General features: G+C 53.7%; 9 protein-coding genes across 9 annotated transcripts; 4 read left to right on the top strand and 5 right to left on the bottom strand.

The window, feature by feature from the left end:
• Positions 1-84: 84 nt before the first annotated feature.
• On the bottom strand, positions 85-5538 carry CLAFUR5_09333 (Guanine nucleotide exchange factor LTE1; the record flags this gene model as incomplete). The annotated part of the gene is made up of 1 exon (XM_047908481.1): positions 85-5538. One exon carries the CDS (start codon positions 5536-5538, stop codon positions 85-87), a length of 5454 nt encoding a protein of 1817 aa, XP_047765966.1.
• Positions 5539-6955: 1417 nt separating this feature from the next.
• CLAFUR5_09332 (uncharacterized protein) lies at positions 6956-7198 on the top strand (the record flags this gene model as incomplete). The annotated part of the gene is made up of 2 exons (XM_047908480.1): positions 6956-6975; positions 7039-7198. 2 exons carry the CDS (start codon positions 6956-6958, stop codon positions 7196-7198), a joined length of 180 nt encoding a protein of 59 aa, XP_047766364.1.
• Positions 7199-7735: 537 nt separating this feature from the next.
• On the bottom strand, positions 7736-8475 carry CLAFUR5_09331 (60S ribosomal protein L44; the record flags this gene model as incomplete). The annotated part of the gene is made up of 4 exons (XM_047908479.1): positions 7736-7775; positions 7829-8013; positions 8067-8159; positions 8473-8475. 4 exons carry the CDS (start codon positions 8473-8475, stop codon positions 7736-7738), a joined length of 321 nt encoding a protein of 106 aa, XP_047766365.1.
• Positions 8476-9182: 707 nt separating this feature from the next.
• Positions 9183-9569, top strand: CLAFUR5_09330 (GMC-type oxidoreductase acuG; the record flags this gene model as incomplete). Its single annotated transcript, XM_047908478.1, has 1 exon — positions 9183-9569. One exon carries the CDS (start codon positions 9183-9185, stop codon positions 9567-9569), a length of 387 nt encoding a protein of 128 aa, XP_047766366.1.
• Positions 9570-10113: 544 nt separating this feature from the next.
• CLAFUR5_09329 (putative NADP-dependent mannitol dehydrogenase) lies at positions 10114-11066 on the top strand (the record flags this gene model as incomplete). The annotated part of the gene is made up of 3 exons (XM_047908477.1): positions 10114-10540; positions 10613-10863; positions 10917-11066. The coding sequence occupies 3 exons, from the start codon at positions 10114-10116 to the stop codon at positions 11064-11066; spliced, it is 828 nt and encodes a 275-aa protein (XP_047766287.1).
• Positions 11067-11169: 103 nt separating this feature from the next.
• Positions 11170-12974, bottom strand: CLAFUR5_09328 (Hps1-dma1 cluster oxidoreductase toxD; the record flags this gene model as incomplete). The annotated part of the gene is made up of 8 exons (XM_047908476.1): positions 11170-11695; positions 11747-11934; positions 11986-12032; positions 12082-12186; positions 12237-12289; positions 12344-12483; positions 12544-12642; positions 12753-12974. The coding sequence occupies 8 exons, from the start codon at positions 12972-12974 to the stop codon at positions 11170-11172; spliced, it is 1380 nt and encodes a 459-aa protein (XP_047766286.1).
• Positions 12975-13787: 813 nt separating this feature from the next.
• On the bottom strand, positions 13788-14297 carry CLAFUR5_09327 (uncharacterized protein; the record flags this gene model as incomplete). Its single annotated transcript, XM_047908475.1, has 2 exons — positions 13788-14115; positions 14167-14297. 2 exons carry the CDS (start codon positions 14295-14297, stop codon positions 13788-13790), a joined length of 459 nt encoding a protein of 152 aa, XP_047765837.1.
• Positions 14298-15795: 1498 nt separating this feature from the next.
• Positions 15796-16854, bottom strand: CLAFUR5_09326 (ADP-ribosylation factor-like protein 8A; the record flags this gene model as incomplete). The annotated part of the gene is made up of 6 exons (XM_047908474.1): positions 15796-16069; positions 16123-16194; positions 16306-16368; positions 16457-16476; positions 16536-16608; positions 16805-16854. The coding sequence occupies 6 exons, from the start codon at positions 16852-16854 to the stop codon at positions 15796-15798; spliced, it is 552 nt and encodes a 183-aa protein (XP_047765831.1).
• Positions 16855-17463: 609 nt separating this feature from the next.
• On the top strand, positions 17464-21139 carry CLAFUR5_09325 (DNA-directed RNA polymerase I subunit RPA2; the record flags this gene model as incomplete). The annotated part of the gene is made up of 2 exons (XM_047908473.1): positions 17464-19604; positions 19657-21139. The coding sequence occupies 2 exons, from the start codon at positions 17464-17466 to the stop codon at positions 21137-21139; spliced, it is 3624 nt and encodes a 1207-aa protein (XP_047766405.1).
• Between the last annotated feature and the right edge of the window lie 304 nt (positions 21140-21443).

The following is a 21443-nucleotide window of genomic DNA, read 5'->3' as shown; positions in this document are numbered from 1 at the left end:
GTGGCGTCCTCGCCGTATCGTGAGATATGAGTGCTGTGGTATATATTGTTGTGTCGTGAGGGTATCGAGAGCGTCGTGGATCATTCATATCTGCTCAAGCGACTTGCTCCGCCTGGCAATGTCATCATCTTCCAACGCTGCGATCCAGAGGCAGCGACTGAGAGCTTCGGGCTCCGGGCGGAAGTCATACTTCGCGCTGGCCTCGATGAGGCGGAGAAGGTTCTTCACAATGGTTGCTGCCGTTTGATAGCGTTCAAAATTAACCAGTGGCTCCTTACCGCCGGCTGGAGCATCAATGCGTGCCGATTTCAAGGCATTGAACATCAAGTCATGGGTATATAATCCAATGAAGGGTATGATGCCATTGTGCGGCATCGCTGTCTCCATCTCTGCGCGAAGTGTGTAGAAGTTGCGTAATGGTCGACAGAGCTGTTCAAGATTCTCGAGCATCTGCTTCTCTCGCAGTGCGACCAGTGACCACGTCCTTGACAGCCGGGCAAGCTCTGGCGAAAGGAGCGCGAGCGTGATCTGGTATAGCGACGCGAAATTGTGTAGGCGGTGACAGTGGCTTGCGATGTGAATGTACTTCGTGATCGTGCGCGCTCGCTCGCTGGGCACATCTGTGAGCACAATCTCCGAGATGCACCACTTGACTACCAGATTGAAACGTGCAATGACAATGTCGATGCCATTCGCTTCGAGACTCTGGTCGTTGCTCACGTAGTCGACCCAATTGGTCACATGAGGTGCGCTCTGCTGCCAATTCAGGCTGACAAGATCCTTCCAATCAACCTCGTCAAGGGCATCTTTCTCGATGATCGTGAGTTGCTCGGCGATGACTTCGGATTCGTATGCCAGAACGAAGGGCATGTGTGCTGGGAACGTCGGTGACTCGGCTTCTGATCTGCGATGCGCCTTCAGAGTCCCGCTCTGCCCTGGAGGTCTTCGCGGGAATGGCTGATTTGCAGGTTGAGGCACTAACATGGGTGCACCAATGGTCTCTTTCAGAGGCGTGTCCGAGTCGCGCGGGAGTAATCGAGGAAGTAAGTGTCGCTTGTCTGGCGAAGCTGCCGTGCCACCATTGGTCGACGGTGACGTGGGAGGTGCGAATGGCCGTATTGGTGGCATCGGCTCGTCGTCGTCATAGTAAAAGCTACGAACACCAGGATCACCATACTCACTGGCGGCAATCTCTGTCGAGATATCACTAAGTGTTTGGTTGTCGTCCAACAAGAACGAGGTGTGGTCTCCGGTAGTGTTCCAAGGACCTGGCCGGAAGCTTGGGTAGCGGCCATCAGACATACTCTGCGCAATGCTCTCTGGCTTCCGCTCGTACGGGAATGACTCCGGTGTATCCATCCGGTCGTATGGGTCTGGTAATGAATATCTGCTGAGCCGAGGTTCGGGCGGCAGAACTGACGTGGATGAGGCCAACGCATCTGATGGCCACTCTGAAGGGAAACTGGGCAGTGGATACTCTGTCTGAGAGCTCATGGATTGTATGCCCGACTCTGACAAGTGGTATATGCTGGCTCCTTGGGTCTCGGTGACCGTTGGACTGTCTCCACTTGTGTTTCCAGAAGCAGACTCTTGTCCAAAGTACGGCACATAGGTCATCTTGACATCTCCACTTGGCGTTTCCTTCAATCTTGGAGGTGGCTTCAGTGGATGTGATTGCAGAGGAGAAGCCACCGGATTCGATCGCAGAGGTGAAACAAAGGGATGTGATTGCAAAGGTGATGCGACCGGGTGCGACTGCAGAGGCGAAGTAGATGGGTGTGATTGCAGAGGCGATGGTTTGAGCGCGTGAGCCTTTGTCGGCGTATGTTCATCTTCGTCCACGCTGTCACTGGTCGTGCTGGCACCCACTGGCGTTGAATACCTCTCGGGAGTCTCGACAACTACCGGTGTCTCGTGCTTTTCAGAAGTGTCGTCCCGTTTCATAGGGTCGTCCGTAGGCGTTGGTCGCTTTTCCAAAGAAGCAGTCGAGTTGTTCGCACTTGTTGCTGGGCTTGGTATCTTACCCTCAAGCTTCAACAGAGCATCCTCAATGCCACCTTCGGTATTGATGTCATCGGGTATGCCCTTCAGCCGCTTCGCTTCTTCCTCAAAGGACGCACGCAGAATCTGCGCCGAAGAGGGCGTGTCGAGCAAGGACACTGACCTTCTGACCTCTGGCGCTAGTTCAGGCGGCAATATGTCTCCGTCTGAAGTCATGGACAGCCATCTTGATCGCATATATGAGCGGGAATTCGTCGAGTTCGTGCCCGCGGATTGTGGCCTGAATGCCATCTCGAGAGACTTGACATGATGGGCGTGCTTCAGATCGCCGCCGGGTACTCTGCGGAGCTGCTGAGGAAGAGGCGACATTTGGAAACGCGCTGCATTGTAGACAGATGACGACTTCCGTGGCTTTGTATCGCCAGACTTCTGGCTGCTCGCCTTGCTGCCGTAGTCCATGTCCCAGGCGTTGGGCGCCGTTAGCAGGTCATGCATCCTTTGATCGGAGGTTCGTCCATCATCAATGCTCGATGCCCATCGGCTTTCGTAAGCGTTTGACGCTGCGGCTGCGGCTGCTCCAACCCCAGCATAGTCTTTCGTGAAATGGTTCGGCACTGGCGGTACAGGCGGTTGATCGTGCTTGTCCCGAAACAATGGTATCGGCATCATGTCCGTCGAAGCTGAGCTGAAGGAGTGGCCACCCAGGCCGCCAGCCATGAATGGTATCTGAGGCGCACCAGTGGCATCTACGATGACAATAGATCGGCTGCGAGTGGTGACTTGACTGTTCAACTGACTGTTGTAGCGGCCGAAGTCCATGACTTCTACAGATTCCGAACGCTTCTTGGCTGAATCGGAGGTCATTTTGCGGGCAGTAGTCGGTCGGGGTGTCTCAGCACGAGGCGGCTGCGGAAGCGCCTTCCCACCGTAGTATCTCTCTTGTGCTGCCTTGTCATCCAGGTTCTCCTCGTCTTCGGCCTCTCTTGGCGGCGTTCTGAGGCCTTCGTGGGATCGCTCGGACAATTTGTCTTCTGTCAAAGCTCGTTCACGCTGCGCCCTTTCTTGGTGGGCCAAGTCTAGCGAGTCCTGGAAGGTGTTCTCCACCGTCAAGCCCAGCACATCGAGTCGATCAGGACCAGGCAACTGTTGCCAATCCGGCTGTGGCTTCGTTGCGACACGCACACGTCCGCGTACAGTGCTTCGCGAGCCACCAGCCGAGCCGGAGCCATCACTCCGTGCAGGCGACTCGCTGCCCGCCTTGCGACTGCTTAAGGCACGCTTGACCTCGCCTACGAACTTCTTGACAGCCATACTTTGGCCTGCCTCGAAGTATCCTTTGTTATGGCCCTGAAGCCTAGCCTCCGTCAAGTCAGGACCCGGAGGTCCGGGTGTCACCGGAATGTTGTTATCCACCTTGGCTGGAGCAGGTGTCAGCACCAAACCGCGCACCAACCCTCCCGTTATAGCATAGGACGGCAGATCTTTCAGCTCAATTGCATCTGTCCTTGGAGATGACAGTGGCGTTCTTTTGTCCCGCAACGCATCCGAGAAGCTGCCGCTCCTCTTGTGCCCGTGTGTTGGTCTTTTGGGCTTCTTGCTCGTCTCTTGCTCCCCCGCCTTCTCTTCCTTGATCTCGACATGTCTAGGAGCAGCAGACGGCTTTGTCCTCGAGCGAGCGGAGGGACGAAGATTGCGGAAAAGGAACGGTATAGAGCACGATAGCACTTCTAGACTCTGCTCACTAATTGCGGACACCGGCAAGCTTGCCGTGCGTGTTGTGACCGTAGAGCGACCACTTCGCTCATTAGTTTCTACCTTGGTAAGGTTCCCCCAGTTGACCGTTTTCGGCTCCTCGGGCAATTGAATCTGCTCGATCTCAAAGATCGAAGCTCGTGCTGTCGTGCGTCGAAAGCTTAGTGGAAGGCTCAAGGCCGAGGGCGCTGCTGGTACTGAAGGATCAGGTACACCGCCAGCCACAATGTCCTTGTCCGGCGATGTGACGTGAGCATCAGGGTGATTAGGCCAGTACAAAGCACAAGTACGGCGCCAGCATTTCTTGAGCTCGCCAATGATGTTGATGTCTCCTCCACCTTTGTCTGGACGCTGGCGCAGGCAGATTGCCAGGTGGTTGACCAGATCACAGAAGTTTTGTCGGAATAGTGCATCTGGAAAGAAATCGTCCTGAAAGTAGTTGAGAATCCAGTGTCTTAGAGCAACGAAGGTTCGAACTCTGGCAATACGGCCTCCGTCGGTTCCGTATAAGAATGCCCAGCGCATTCGAGCGAACAGAAACTCGAGAACATCTTGACTTGACATGAAGCAGCGGAACGTGAGGAAAAAGTCGGCCAAAAGCTCGTAGTCCAAGAATTGGGGCGAGGTTATCTGGGCAATGAGCCGTGCTGGAGTTGCTGCCACTATACGTCCACTGGTTGGGTGATAATGGACCACACTCGGATCGTGAAGGTTCGCCTCCAGCTTATGGAAGAGCTCTGGCGCTATGGCTGCTGCCATCGACGGCGTGGCCGATTGAACTGGCGTCCTTGAGAAGGGAGTGCCATTCGGGCTGTAGTGTCCCGACGCACGCAAGAAAGGCGGCATCTCAGCTTGGGACAGATGCGAGTAGAAACTGACTCCTCGCCCAGGTGGGATCGGGAACAGCTTGTCGTACTCAGCTCTTGAGAGTACCGAGCTGGGTACAGTCGAGTTGGTCGCGATGGAGTAGTGCAAGTATGCCGTTCCGCGCTCGCTGAAGTGCGGCGTGCCCAACCGGTAGTGTGGAATGTGCACATCGAGTTCATGTCGCGGCAGCTCAGCCGCAGAGCCACTTCTGCGTCGCCTCGAGGGGATCTCATCGTCGTCCTGAGGCAGGTTGAACTCATTGGCATCGTACAGTGTAGTCCGTAGGTGATCGTCGGCGGTCGAACAAGAGTGTGACCGTGTTGCAAACGGTCGATTGGTGTTGTTCGCGAGACTAAGAGGAGGAGCTCCAATCAGTTGGCCCATGGCTGCGCTGCGTCCGCGTGCTACCCTCGGCGTCCAGGTACCAGAGGCATTGCTTTCCCGCAACAAAGGGCCCTGGGAATACATAGACACTGAGCCATCGGCCGTTGCAGGAGGTGTTGCGGGTGCATAGGTGAAATTGGGTAGGACACGAGTCGGCTTGAGGTATAGCTTCCCTCCTGCACCGACGTTGCCCACTGTGAAGTTTCGCGAATGGCCATGGGTGTGTTGCTCGCTGCTGTCCTCGCTGTGCTTGCCCACCACCGTTGGCGCTGTCTCGGCACGCTTGTGCCCTCTTGTGTCGTCCGTATCACCAACATCACCACCACTCGCACCGTTCAGGCCAAAAGCTCGCTGTATGATGTTCTCGGACCACGTCACGCCCTGAGGCACCGCATCGCTCGTCTTCTGTCGTTGCATCTTGGCAGGCGGCTTGACGTTCTTCGCATCGTCCTTATGCTGCTGCTGCTTCTTCTCGAGACGTCTGCGAGAAGTGCCGCGTCGCTCCACGTCGACGTGGAGCCATTGGAAGCGCATCAGGACTCGCGCACGCAGGCGCGCCTACTGTACCTTTCGTACTGCGAGCCGTCCCCGTTGCGTCAGCGTCACGATTGCCAGACGAGCATGATCCGCACTGCACTGTCGAGTCAGTGGTCTTGGGTTTGATTTGCCGTCATCGGGACGTCCCTCGACCGCCACACGCTGGATCTCGACGCGTGCGGCTCATAACCTCGGCGGCGAAGGTCACGAAGGGGATGCCGGTCGAGAAGAGGTCGCTGCGGACATGCGGCGCGCGAAGAGAGGGCCATATTCTCGCCCGGCGTGTGCAGAGTGATGCACACGCGACCGCACTCTGCTCGGCCACGAATGCGCCAAGGTGTGGACACAGGGATGCTCGGGGCTGCATGAACCTACCAACTCTACCGACTCGTACACTGGCACACTGGCTTCCGCCGCGCCATCGACGTCGCTTGTGATCGCACTCAGCACTGAATCATGTCCCTACCCTGGCCGCATGCTCACCTATGGCTGCTATCTCACCGTTATGCCTCTCACACACATCACACCACGCCGATGTGCCTGGCCGTCAATGTGACAAATGCCTGTGCGTTGACCATCTGTTCGCATTGGCAGGGCGACATCTGTGCCTTTCGGGTCGCTAACGCGGTGCTGACCCAAACGCCTTGCATAAGTATTGTTGTTTGGGCCCACCACAGCCGTCGATGCCATCGAAGCCATCTGCGGCTGCCAGTCTTTCCCCGGTGGTAAACAGCGAGCCGAGCCTAGACGAACACCTTCTCTGATATGTACATGTGGGTGTTTGCAGCATGTCTTACCAATACCACCCCGGTCACGGCCTTGTGTTTCACGAGGTAGACGAGGCTCTTCCCATTGACAAACATCCGACCTCTTCAAGCGACTCCTGCGAATGTTGTATACCGGAAGTTGGAACGCACATGAAGAGTCGATCCTCCGAGGCATACAAGTTTGGGCTCTGACGGCAGCTACGGTCACAAGTATCTTCCGCCGCTTCACGCGAAGCCCAACGTACCAAAGCTACATGTACCTTTCTTCCTCCGTACGCAAGACCAGGATCGCATTATTATTGGATGTAGCAATGGTCGAAATAGAGACGACAACTGCATCGAAGTCGAACAGACACAACACTGAGAGTTGTAGACTCCCAACGTACCAACATGCTTTTGGCCTCAGAACAGTCCTTTAGATGCTCCCGTCTCTGCCATGTGCTCGGTCCGTGAACCTTTGATCAAAGCTTCTTCACTCCCCAAGGCGCAGAAATAGACAAACAATCCGACAAACCTCAGCGCGGGGCTATAAGCATCAAAAAATAGAAATTGTACCTCGCAGTACTACCCAAGAACGACAGCCACACACCAAATCAGCTGCAGTACACATCACTTTTAGACACACCGAACAAGTCCCACCAATGACCATGTCAGGGAAGCAACTAACGTAAGCACATGTCACTTCTTTACCCATCACATTCGTCAACAGACTGACATCCCCTTCCCACAGCCTCTTCGTCACCTTGAAAATCAAACCTTCACTCATTGAAGAATTCAAAGCGGCCCACCGCCCAGTCTGGGCCGCGTGCGCGAAAGAGCCAGAATGCCTTTTCTTTGATGTCTTCCAAGACCCGGCGGAACCAGACAAGTTCAGATTTGTTGAAGTCTAGAGTAAGGATAGAAAATGGTTTGAAGAGAAACAGATGACCAAACCGTATTATGCGCCAATGTGGTCGAAGAGTGAAGCTACTTGGGAGGAGCCGCCGAAGCTGGAGTTCTTTGAAAGGGAGGGCGAGGGGTGTATTTATAGAGAGGAGTTCTTGGGGTTGGGGAGGAAGATGGGGTAGCTGGGATGAGGGTGATGTCTGAGCAGAGTTTGGATGGTGATTGTGTTCGGTTTGAATCGGACTGTGGCTCCTGGTTGCGATGGAAGGGAACATTTCGAGACAGTGCATGACTGAAGCAGCCATACTGCTGGACATGATAGACTTTGTCGACGCCCGAAGGACTCAATCGTGTCATTACATATCGGGACTGCAGAGCTGCTTGCAAGTCGACGATGCGACTCGTGCTTGGGACTGCGTTCAATGCGAGACTTCATGGTATTGTGCTGGATGCAAGCTTCTTCATTTGGCTCTACAGGCCTAGCCATTCCGCCCATATCCCGTGCGCCGTAATTGCCGTGATGATGAGAGAGACGTAACCGCTTAGAAGACGAGTGCAGCACCCTTGGTCTTCTTGTCACCACTGTGAGAATCGTCAGCATAGGCTCCAGACCTGGCGTGTCTTGCTCGACATACCCCAACTCGAAGTGCTTGCAGCGCTTGAGCGCCAGCTGTGCCTTGGTCTTGCATTGTGTGCATTCTAACCGGAGAACGACCTTCTTGGTGGTCTTGGCCTTCTTGTGGAACACAGGCTTTGTCTGACCACCATAACCGGACTGCTTGCGGTCGTAACGTCTCTTACCCTGCGCGAAGAGGGAAGCCTGAAAGTACCATGAGTGTCTGATGTCCTGATCGGTGTCCTGCTGTTTCGTACCTTGCCGGCCTTGTACTGAGTGACCTTGTGCTGGGTGTGCTTCTTGCAGTCCTTGCCCTTGCAGTAGGTGCGGCGAGTCTTTGGTACGTTAACCTGAAGAGAGACTTGTTAGTTACTGTCCAATCTTCGTCTCTTATTGCGTCGCAGCGATCGTGTTCCCAATTGCAGCTTTGATCCATCTCTTATCTTAAAAACCATGTGCCCATCTCCCATGCCGAGCATATCCATCTCATACTGCGCATACATCCGCAGTCCACTGCACGCTCGCATTGACCGTTCGTGGTGCCGTTTGGCATGGACTCATTCGCCTCTCCGAGTTCCTTCCTCACACATCCCCAATCTTCCACAATTCTGCTGCATCTCGAAACACGATCGCGGGCGCATATGAAGTCGTGGATGATCTTACCATCTTTGCTGTTGGCTCCGGTGTGGTTTGTCGGGTGTTGCGGTCGCTTCGCTGGCGTTTCACTCTCGACGTTCAAGAAGCTGCAATTCTCGGTGGGAAGGTGCGATGCGGAGCAATTGCCGCCAAGAACTGCGGAGCTTGCCGACGCCTCTCTGACAGCACTTTCCTTCTCGCCCATGCATCAGTCAACTTCACATGTCTTCATTACGACCTCTCACATGTACATGTTCAATAGGATCATCAGCCATCAGCAGGGCTCTCGACGAGCCACCTATCGTCCAGTTTTGCACAACCTGAACGGATATATATTTGGACCTTAGGAGTCTCAAAGATCGCCTCGAACAATATGCAGCACCTTCCGTCACGTTCACGAGCACTTCTTCGCATCCTTTTGATGGCATGTCACTCGCCAAGATGAGCGCACATATCGGTAGCTGGGTCGCCGGACAACGACCTTCAGCTGTGAAGCCCTAGACGCTTCGCGTAGATCTCAGCTCAGTAGTCAGCCCGATCATGCTCTTCGCGACCATATCTGCGACCCGCTGCAGTGGACGGGGCTCAAGCGCGGCTGACCCTACACTCAGGTCCCGAGCAGGATCAATCATGAGAACATGCTTTCTCACACTATACTCCTCGCCACGCTGATTTACTCTTCAAACTGAGCTTTCAGATTTGCATTGACAATAGCACAGAAATCAACTCACACCGCCATGGCAACTCGAACAGAATACGACTATATCATCGCAGGCGGAGGACTTTGCGGCTGCGTCGTGGCATCCCGTCTCATACAAGCATTTTCAGATCGCTCTGTTGCGCTCGTTGAGACAGGTCCAGATTCTCGAGGCAATCCAACCGTGCTGTCTCCAGCCACCGCTTGGGCCTTGCCAGCAGATTATTATCAAAACTACCTCACACAACCTCAAAAACCCCTCAACAACCGATCCCTCGACCTCAAGACTGGCCGCGTTCTTGGAGGTGGATCTGCTGTGAACTATGGTGGCTGGACTCGTGGTGACCGATCCGGCTACGATGAGTGGGCGAAGCTCGTAGGCGATGATCGGGGCACATCTACAAGCTGTGCTGTATGGCGTAGCTGAGAGCGCGGCAGATCTGATTATTGAAGGCTCAGAATGATTCGTACAGCGTCTGCAAGCGAATTGTTCACAGTGTTGGACCACAATCCAGGCCATAGGCAAAATACACGTCATATTCAAGCAATAACGTTCTGCCGCCTCAAGACGCAGCCATCGTCCTGTTGTGCGACAATGACCTGGTACAGCGATGTCCATCTTAAGTCAAATCACACTCTGGTGAGTGACAATTCCTCCAGCGTCGGCATTGTTTTCGCAAGCTTTTGTGTACTGAACGTAACTCTTTGCACGCCCTCGACTCTGCCATATGCTGTTACAGCATTATTTGCTAGGATAATCAGCGACACCTATGGAAAGACTGACCTTCCTCACAATTATGGGCAATCTTCGGGGAGAAACTTGCCCGACACGCGGACTCTCGCCAAACCTTCGACAACAGCGCATCGATAAATATCAAGGCAGGTACAGCTTCAACTTCATCCCTTCCAATTCACCTTGACTCACTCCCATACCAACACACCAACCACAATCCTCACCAACCACCGCAATCATGTCAATGTCCCTCGAAGACGTGGCCGCGCAACCCCGCGAGCCTCGCCCGTTCCCAAACACCCCCAGCAATGTCCTGGAACAATTCAACATGAAAGGCAAAGTCGTAGCCGTCACCGGAGCGTCCGAAGGTATCGGCTTCGCAGTCGCTGAGGCGATCGCTGAAGCCGGCGGCGACGTTGCACTGATATACAACTCAAATCCAGCAGCGCACGAGAAAGCGAAGCAGTTAACCCAGCAACATGGTGTTAGGGCTGCGGCGTATCAACTGGAGATTTCGAACCCGGCAAAGGTTGAGGAAGTCGTCAATAAGATTGCGAGTGATTTTGGGAGGTTGGATGTGTTCGTGGCCAACTCGGGCGCGGCCATCAGTAAGCCGATTTTGGAAATGAGCATTGAGGAGTATAGACATCTTGTGTCTGTTAACTGTAAGGATGACACATTCCCCCATTCCCCTCCTCTTCTTACATTGATCTTCAATTAACGTCTGAAATCCACAGTCGACGGCACATTCTTCTGCGCCAAATACGCCGGCGCCATCTTCAAGAAGCAAGGCTTTGGAAACTTGATCATCAACGCATCGATCTCTGCCCACATCGTCAACGTTCCCGTTGATCAGCCGGTGTACAACGCTACAAAGGCTGGTATCCTGCACCTGGGCAAGTCACTGGCGAGGGAGTGGAGGGAGTTTGCTCGTGTCAATATTGTCAGTCCGGGCTTCTTTGATACGAAGCTGGGAGCGGCGCCGAAGGTGAGTTGTGGAGTTGTGGTCGAGGAGTTGGGGAGAGGTGCTGATATAATCAGGTGCAAAATGAGGCGTACCGTATGGCCGTGTTGGGGCGACAGGGCCATACGAAGGAGATCAAGGGGTTGTTCTTGTACTTGGCGAGTGATGCGAGTTCGTATCAGACTGGGAGCGATACTATCATCGATGGTGGATACACATTGCCGTAGACTCTTACAATTTCCCGAAGGTCTCCGTTTTGATGGTTTGTGCAACACTGTGCTGAAGATTGGTCCTGTCGTCTTGTGTCATCACATTCGCCCTCCCCATTCCTTACTTCGGCGTCTGCCCGACCCTATAAACCAACTTCTTCCCACTAACATTCCCCTTCCTCAACTTCTCCAACCCCTCAAACACCCCCTTCAACCCATCCTTTCCCACCTCCGCCGGATGCGGCGCCAACTGTCCCGCACTCACCAGCTTCTGCGTCAACTCATAAAACTTCTTCGCATGCTCGAAATCCTCCGGCTTCGCCTCACTCTTGATCCCGAACTTCTCAAACGTCTCCCCGAAAATCGTATACCCCAGAGTCCTGATGTTTTCAACGTCCTCGCGGGTATGGGTGGTTTTGAGGAGGTAGGAGATGGTGCCGCCTTGGGAGGAGATGGATTCTTCGCAGATTTTGGGGGAGTTGCCTTCGGCGATGCAGTCGAGGCATTTGCGGAGGTCGTCTTTGGTGTAGTCGCGGATTTTCTTTGCGCAGCCGGGGTCTTTGTAGTCGAAGGCTTCTTCGGCGCCGAGGGCTTTGAGGAGGGGGTGGTTGTGTGTGGAGGCTGTTGTGATTACGCGGCAGCCCGAGCTGAAGGTTGTCAGTGAAGCTGAAATTGGCCGATCTTGTGATGGGACTTACAGGATGCCGTATTGGATTGCCAGCGTTCCACTTGCTGTGCTGCCGCCGTAGACGAGTAAGAATCCGCCGTACTTCTCCATACCATCTCCAGGAAGAGGCAGTTTTAAGCCTTGGTAAAGAGCTTGCCCGCACGTTATCACTCCAGCTCCAAGTGTTGCCGCATCTGTGTCACTCATCGCGTCTGGAATCTATGTGGCTGTCAGCATTGGGATGTAGGCATCGAACGATCTTGAACTCACTTTCAGACCAAGATCTCCTTTCACCACACAGAACTCGCCGAAGGCACCTGAATCAAGAAGTCAGTAATGCTAGCGCGACGATATGGCTTAACATACCGTCTTCCTTCTGCGACTGGTTGCCACCATGCACAAATGCAGCGATCCGGTCTCCCACCTGCCACTCCTTCTTCACATCCTTGCCAATCTCCAGGACCATGCCAGCTACTCAACGTCAGCCAACAAGTTCAACTCCTTCACAACTCAAAGCATACCCATATCACAACCCACGGTCGATCCAGGCTTCCCAATCCTATCAATATGCTTCCTGCCCCATCATCAGCACTCGCCCTCCACCACTCTAACATTCCAAACAACCTACCAATCAGTCGGATTCAGCGCAACACAATTCACCTTACACAGAACGTAGTCGTCCCTCAAAGCCGGTACAGCGACACTCTGTATTTCTGCCTTGTTGCCTTCAATGATCTTAATTGCCTTCATCTTCTCGGGGATCTCGATCTTGTTCGAGCACATCAGCAACTCCTCCAGGCTATAACCCCGGCATCCATCTACACTTACAGTGATCGTATGTGTCTCCTCCTTCGGCTCATCGATATCGCTGACTTGTGCCTCATCGTCGTCGTCTTTGCTGCTTTGTGCTTGGTCCTTCTTCGTGACCTGCCGAACAGTTTCGAATCAGCCCTACTCGATGCCCATGTGGCAAAGTCCAAGCAACTGCTGCTGCGTATGTATGTCTGACAAGCACGACAAGTACAAATCCATCTCACCTTAATCTGCGGGTCATCCTCTCTATTCCCCACCGTAACCTCCTCAGCAAAGTTCTGATCCGGAATCTCTCTCGAGGCTCGTTTCGAGATATTGTCCTTCGAGACTTCTTTAGCATCACTCATTTGCACATCATGTGCGCCTTCAGGTTCTGGCGCGTCATCTGGGAGCTTGGTCTCGCCGGGGTTGAGCTCTGTAGCTGTCTTGGGGAGGATGTTGTTCATGGTGGGGTATGATAAGGCGGGGCAATGGGTTCAAGTGAGGTGGATGGGCTATATGAGACGGTGTTAAGGGACAGGTGTGTATGTGACTGTGAGAAGATGTGTTTGGAGCTCCTGGCCTTTTTCACGCGATTCATCCATCCTCCGAGCCTTCCCCGCTGACAGATGAGGGCAATAACCTATGCGGTAGTCGGTAGGGCGATTGTGCCTATGCGGTTGTTAGTTTGACCAAAGAGGGCAGCTTCTAAGCGCCTTGTGGGCCTGATCTTTACACAGCCGCGGATAAGAGCTTCACAATCTGGAATAAAATGCTGTGATTGATAATTACTAGAGGGTCTGCCGTTTTGGACGTGTGGTTCATCCGAAAGAACTCCGCGCGATGGACTTGGGGCGCTGACGTAGCTGGTTGTGCCTGCGATTCATGTGCACTCATTGGCATTGGAAAATGATGCAAGCGGACAGCGCCGTCTCGTGAGATCTGCTGAAAAGCAGCTCGCGCTGGATGCAACGGGAATAGCTGCTGATTGCTTGAATCGTGGCTGAACATCGCTTGTGATGCACTTTGAGGTCTATTCGAGGAAGGCTGGGACATGAACTCACAGATAGCAACCAATGCTCATTATAGAGCTTCTTCACAGAAGCGCTCGTTGCATTTCATTCGTGATGTAGAAGTAGTGCCGTATGCTGCGTGTAGCACAGCAGCTTGTAGGCTCATTTCCAACGCCGTGATAGTCCTGCCTGCCCATTCGCCTAAGCACCGTGCCATAATTTGCCCAAGTATTTCGCCCTCCCTCGTCATGCTCACGCTCTTATCGCTCAGACTCTACCTGGTGGTGCTCCTTTCGGTGGCTCATACGCAGGTGCCTCCCCGCTGCGATATCCTCCATACGCCTGCTGTGGTTGCTGCAGCTCCACATCGTTCTGCCCATAATAGCCATTGTTTGGCGGTGGAGTGTACGGAGGCGGGTTGTGGCTGTTATTGTAGTATGGCTGTGGTTGCTGGTACTGGTTCGCGTGCTGCGCATAGTACGGTTGAGAATTGTAGGTCGGCGCATTGTGGCCCGCAGGCGTTCGTCCGAGTGCCCACCCTGTGCCACGGTACGGCTGTGCACCGAATCGTCTTCGTCGTCGTGCAGATACGCAGCTGTACAAATTAGAGGGTGGTCGTACATGTTTGCGATAGGGTTGTGCTTACCTAAACGAGAAGAAGAGCAGGAAGGCAACGATGATGATGGCAGCGAGTACTACCCAGCGCGCCCAGTCATTCCAGGTGTCATTGTCGCAATAGGTATCGCCTGTGATGCTGTCGCGGTAGCAGCTAGACATGGTGTAAGTAGGTGATTCTGGTAGTTGAGCTGCTGGAGGTGCGCGGTGTGCAACAGCCGGAAACGCCTGAGGGAGGAAGACCCAAGGCAGACGGGTGATTCGGATATGGATGTAGGTGTTTGCTGGTGGCAAAGGATGCTCTGTAGAATGATCTCGCAGAGTCCATGTCGTGTGCCGCTATCCGGAAGGCGTCGTTGCTGCGGATGTGCAGGTACGTCTTCAAGGCCAGGCAGGGTAGTACTTACTTTTCGTAGCGACGTTCCAGATGGTTGAGCATGGTGGCGGCAGGAAACAAAGTGGTCGTTAATCACCGATGCTTTGTCGCTGTCTGTTAGTAAAGAGACGCAAGTCAGCACAGAAGTCGATTGATGATGACGCGGAGCTCGTTCTTGAGCTGTTCTTCGACGGAGATCTACACAGCCACGCAGTGCCGTCAGGCCACTCCGCCCAGACGTGCGACGCGGCCAATCCGAGCATCGCCATTCCGACAGCACCGGACTCGTCTTCGTGCGGCATGGCACCCGAGCCTGACCTCAATGCCTTTGCAATGAAGACATGAATGCGCTATGAGAGCTTGCCAGCTGAACCAGAGCGTCGAAACGTCATGGTCGCTGGTAGTGTCGACCTTCGACGTCCACAGTTTGAAGGACAGCCACAGCGACGGGCACGAATCCTGGCGAATAGCAATACGATAATGTAGCGCCCAGTCGTGGACTTGCTGCATAGCCACAGATCCGCCAGTACCACGCGCTAGCTCTCCTTTGCATGGTATGCATGCCAGCGTGCATTTGCCAACGCATCGCGCATCCAAGGCCAGTGCGAGGCCTATTATTCCATTGCTCCAATTTCTCCTGCTTGGAAATCTCTTTCGGCGCGCATTCTCCAGCTCTACTCGCCCTCATACTCACATCTACCACTCTCAGCGACATCCGAACAACAACGCGCACTTTCCAGAGGCGTCAGGGGTACCTGGCAATGGGTCACACGAAGCTCCGTACAGGCTAAACGAAGAAGCGGCCACACACACGCACGCGAACAGGACGAACGCCTGCCAGAGGTCACGAGGATCCGACACATTGCATACCGATGCTAGCTATCGCGAACGCTGCAGCCGTGGACCCCATACCCGCCGTCGCCTCGTGTCACATGATCAGAGCCATTCATCAAATGGGCTATCGAAAGAAAATACCATCACTGCTCGCTTCAATTGCTTGAAGGACGACGCGTGGAAGAAAGGAAGATGTTCGCCGCCGTTCATCATTCAACCTTTCCCCTTGCCAACAACAAAGGAGATATCACTTCATTGGGCAATGTTTTTGCCCATGCTGCCATTGCTGGCGTGCAGCTTCGCGCCGCAAATTCCTGTCCTTCTATGCCCAAACGCAATGTTCCGAACTGACGTTGTGCTCATCATCGTAGGCCATGATGTCGTGGATATATCGTGGTCCAAGGCCGTTTGAGTCCTATCCCCGGGAAACGTAATCACATGTTTGCGAGCTCACTGCTTGGCTCGGGCGATGAGCCATTGCAGGACCGCATCTAGGTTTGTCTCTTCCTTTGCGCTGATGCCGTAACAGCTTACCTCGCGGTGCGTCACCTTCTTCAGGTCCAGCGCTGCGATCAGCTCGTCCACGGATGCGTGACCAGAAAGGTCAGACTTGTTCCCAAGGACCAGCAGAGGGATCCCTTCCATGGCCGGCTTTTCCAGCAAGAGATGGAGCTCTTCCTTGGCTACAGGTAGTGCCTCCTTGTCGGCTGAGTCTGCTATGAATCTAAACACCATCAGAAGGAAGACCAATGCACGAGACGTCCACCGAAGCCTTACACGATTGCGTTCACCCCTCGACAGTACCTCTCCCACATCGATCGAAACCTAGGCTGGCCTCCAAGATCCCAGCTGCGACTGTCAGTCAGGTGACAACAAAGACAACCCTTCTTCAGCGCCACACAACCACAACCCACTCCGTCGTCACGACCAGGGACAGAGGAGCACAGTTCGATGACTCACCACTTCAGGGTGACATGGCCTTTCTGCACCCGCTTCATGTTGAAGCCGACCGTCGGTATCGAGCTGTCACACAGTATCAGCTTCGAAACACGTCTCATGGCGGCGCTGCCAGATCTCGGCTAGATCCCTGTCGGTCGCACACAAGACCTACTCGATGGTGAACTCGCCGCCCTGTGATACAACGTCAGCCATCGTCCAAGGCCTTTCGATCGGCATCGCGCAGGACTCACCGCCAGGACCCTCAGCAACGATGTCTTGCCGGCATTTTGAAGGCCGATCATGGTGATGTCCATCTCGGTGGCCCTGTTGAGAGGAAGCAGTCCATATCAGCGTCGTCCATGATCATGTATGATGGTATCGTTGTCGTTGTCGTCGACCACCGTCGACACGTTGCCGGAGTGGAAGCGGTGTACCGCGGCCCGCGTCAGGCTCCGAGGCGGCAACATTCAGCGTAGTCGCCGCCGTGTATATGGAGTGCTATAGGGAAGAGGGACCATACCAGAACAAGCTGAGTAGCCAATCATAGATGCGCTTGAAGATGCCCACCATGCTGGGCAACGGCGCAGATGGGGGACTCTTGGGCCGGTGGTTTTGTCTGGGGCCAGTCGCTGGGTCGAAAGGAGCTGGATGAGGCGGCTCAGTTCAGGAGGAAAGGGTTCCTGGTCTTGACCAGTGGACGAGGAAGTTTGCAGAGTGCGGGCCGGCGGCGGGGCAAGTCGTTCGTTCCAGCGTAGGTAGAAGCGTAAAATGTACCTACGCACTATGCAGGATGGACCGAGCAATGGACAACGAGTTCTTTTTGGAGGGGCAACTGCTGTCACGGGATGTGTGAAGAGATGTGGCGTGCCGCGGGATGTTTGTATTAGATGTCTTTGTGACAGTCGAGCGATTGTATGTAACGCCGAAATGGAATAGGTTGCATCGTGCATTTACTGGACCTCCACTAACACTTAGGTGGACCCCGATAGCACCAGGCGGCGCCAGCCGCTTTTAGCTTCAAACTTCCGATGCCTTTGAACTTTTTTGTGATCAGCAGCGATATCTTCGTTCACATGCTGGAGTGAGGTCGCCGTTGAGACGCCTTGCAGTTTGGGAACAGATGTGGAGGTGCTGAATAGCCTGGATATCATCGTCACCCATATAAGACCGCGCCCCAGGATGGCTCCCTTGTCGAAATGGTCGGTCGAGTACGATACGCTCAAGAGAGAGGAGCTCTTCAGGAATCCACCTAGCAGGGGGAGCGCATATCCACAGCTACAGGATGCGATCAAGCCTCACGTGGAGTCCTGGAACAACATCTTCGCGGATGGTGGCCAATTGTCCCATGCGCTCAAAGACATTGGCACCAAAACATTTCTGGACGGCGATGCGCGAACTGCAGCACAGGATGGAACAAGACGGAATAGATTGCAGTTGCGGGTGAAGCAGCTATACCTGGAGAAGAGCACGTTACCGTCTTCGAACAAGACGCAAACAGACAAGAGAGAGATCCTGCCAGTGGAGTGCAGAGAACGGCATTGCACATATCGAGGACGGTTTCGAGGAAGGCTGGAGTACAGGATAAACAATGGCGAATGGCAAGAGACGATCCGCGACTTTGGGCATTTACCTATCATGTTACGATCGAATCGATGTCATCTGGAAGGACTGTCACCGAAAGAGCTAGTCAATCGACGAGAGGAGACTGAAGAGCTGGGTGGTTACTTCATCGTCAACGGCATCGAGAAGCTCATACGAATGTTGATTGTCAATCGACGAAACTACCCTCTGGCACTCATAAGACCATCTTTCGAGAACAGGGGAGCAACATACTCAAAGTACGCTGTGCAGATCCGATCAGTGCGAAGGGATCAGACATCGCAGAGCAACACATTACACTACCTCACCGACGGCAATGTCATCTTCCGATTCTCTTGGAGGAAGAATGAATACCTGGTCCCGGTAATGCTGGTGTTGAAAGCGCTTGCGGAGACGAACGATCGCGAGATTTTCGAGGGCATAGTCGGACCGGCGGGCGGCAAAGGGCTGGAGAGTCGCCAGTTCGTCACAGATCGCGTGGAGCATCTACTTCGGACGTTCAAGGCGTTCCAACTGCGTGGCAAAGCGAAGGCGAGAGCGTACCTTGGAGCCAAGTTTCGACCTGTTCTCAACGTGCCGGAAGACATGAGCGATCAGGAAGCTGGAACGGAGTTCTTGAGGAAGGTCGTTCTACCACATCTTGGTTCATACGATGTTACAGAGGCGCAGGACAACGACAAGTTCAGGATGCTGGTCTTTATGACCCGCAAACTCTACTCCCTGGCCGAAGGTGAATGCACACTCGACAATCCGGATGCTGTACAGAATCAGGAGATCCTCCTTCCCGGATTCCTGTTCGGCATGATCATCAAGGAGCAGGTCGATGAGTGGCTGAACTCCATCGGTGACACGCTACGAATTTACGGACGCATGAACCAATTCCCTCTGTTCACAAGTAAGGAGTTTGAGAAAGACTTCATGCCGAAGGTCGTGCGCAGGACAAACGAGAACCTGGGCCAAAAATTGGACTACTTCATGTCGACTGGTAACCTGGTGAGTCCCAGTGGCCTGGATCTGCAGCAAGTATCAGGTTTCACAGTCGTGGCTGAGAAGATTAACTTCTACCGCTTCATCAGCCACTTCCGCATGGTGCACAGAGGTAGCTTCTTCGCACAGCTGAAGACGACGACTGTGAGAAAGCTTCTTCCGGAAAGTTGGGGATTTCTATGCCCTGTTCACACACCTGATGGTTCTCCTTGCGGTCTACTGAATCATCTGGCGCACAAATGTCTGATTTCCACAGACAACACAGACGCATCGCACATACCAGCTCTTATTGCACAACTTGGCGTGTCCAGTATAGCTGATGCAAAATTGGAAGACAGCGTTGTCGTGCAGCTCGATGGCCGGATTCTGGGCTTCTGCTCGCCCAAGCAGGCCAAAGTCATCAGTGACACACTGCGATACTGGAAGGTGGAGGGCACTCATCATGTACCTGTGGACCTTGAACTTGGCTTGATCCCGCTCTCTAACGGAGGTCAGTATCCTGGCCTGTTCATGTTCTCCGAAGCAGCTCGGATGCTTCGACCGGTCAAGTATCTACCACTCGGAAAACAAGACATCGTCGGACCTTTTGAACAGCCCTTCATGTCGATAGCATGTACGGAACCGGAGATTGCGTCGAATGATTCCACCCATGTCGAATACGATGTGACCAACATTCTGTCGATTGTGGCAAACCAGACACCTTTCTCAAACTTCAACCAGTCTCCAAGGAACATGTATGACTTCCCTACCATCTCCTCGTTGTGACTATGCTAACGTTTTCTACAGGTATCAATGCCAGATGGGTAAACAGACAATGGGTACACCAGGAACAGCACTCAAGTACAGAACTGACAACAAGTCATATCGACTACAAACAGGTCAGACGCCTGTCGTGAGAGCACCAAAGCATAACGAGTATGGCCTTGACAACTTCCCGAATGGCACGAACGCTGTTGTCGCTGTCATCTCGTATACTGGGTACGACATGGACGACGCTATGATTTTGAACAAGTCAGCCCACGAACGTGGTTTTGGTCATGGAACTATCTACAAAGCAAAGAAGATCGATCTTGCAGAGGAGAACAAGCAAGGTCGTGGCCGCTCTGGAGTCACCCACGTGTTCGGCTTCGCACCGAACAGTATCGTCAAGGCGTCCTGGCGCGAGACTTTGGATGATGATGGACTTGGCCGCATCGGCTGGAAGGTCGAGGAAGGCGACGCTATCGCTGCTTCATATTCCGTGGTCAGGGACCCGCTGACCGGCGACTACGTGAATCAAGATGGCATTACCCACATCCACAAGTACAAAGAAGCGGAAGAGGCGTTCATTGAGGAGGTCAAGCTGATTGGAAACGAATCTGGCAGCAACGATCCATGCCAGGCTGTAAGCATCCGCTTCAGGATACCACGTTCGCCAGTCATCGGTGACAAGTTCTCTTCTCGACACGGGCAAAAGGGTGTGTGCTCACAAAAGTGGCCTACGATTGACATGCCCTTCACCGAAAGTGGTATGCAGCCGGATGTCATCATCAATCCTCACGCTTTCCCGTCCCGTATGACAATCGGCATGTTCGTGGAGTCACTAGCTGGCAAGTCTGGAGCTCTACACGGCCTGGCGCAGGACTCAACACCCTTCAAGTTCAAGGACAAGGAAGGCGAGACCGCAATCGAATACTTCGGCCATCAGCTCAAGCGCGCTGGATACAACTACTACGGCAACGAACCAATGTACTCTGGGATCACTGGTGAAGAGCTGGCGGCGGACATCTACATCGGTGTCGTCTACTACCAGCGTCTGAGGCACATGGTCAACGACAAATACCAGGTGCGAACGACGGGTCCTGTCACACCTCTCACTGGCCAGCCCATCAAGGGTAGAGCAAAGGGTGGAGGTATTCGTGTCGGAGAGATGGAACGTGATGCTCTGCTTGCGCACGGAACGGCCTTCCTGCTTCAGGATCGATTGATGAACTGCAGTGACTATACAAAGGCACATGTCTGCAAGAGCTGTGGAAGCTTTTTGTCAACACAACCAAGTTCTGGACAGTATGGAGGTCGAAGAAGAGAAGGTGGACGCACGAGGTGCAGGAAATGTAGTCGCAAGGCCCTACCGACTGATCCTAAGAGCGAATGTTGGGAAGACCGAAAGGGCACGAAGTGGGTTGGTGGTGATAATGTCACTGTGGTCGCAGTTCCTGGTGTGCTGCGATATCTAGATGTTGAACTGGCGGCGATGGGAATCAAGATGAACTTCAAGGTCGGGCCTTGAGATCATCAAAGTGAAGGCGTTGCGACAAGGGGCTGTATAATCTCTAACAGGTGTATACTAATGTGGCGAGGCATAGCATAGCGTGGCGTTTGTACAAAGCGGATCGCTGGCATAATACACTCGACGCATACGGGAAAAGTTAGGCCTACCAGACCTTCGTTACCAGTGAAGTGCTTGTTGCAGCTTGCACAACGCATGTCGCATATCAATAATTCCTCGGCCCATATTTTGCAGTTCGCCAATGTCTCTACCCACTAGGTATCCATGCACAACAATAGCCTGCTTTCCATGATCGTTCCCAGCA

This window comes from Fulvia fulva, chromosome 9 (assembly GCF_020509005.1).
Source record: "Fulvia fulva chromosome 9, complete sequence".
NCBI classification, from domain to species: domain Eukaryota; kingdom Fungi; phylum Ascomycota; class Dothideomycetes; order Mycosphaerellales; family Mycosphaerellaceae; genus Fulvia; species Fulvia fulva.
The sequence above is the reverse complement of the archived record's forward strand: the minus strand, read 5'-3'. Positions and strand labels throughout refer to the sequence as shown.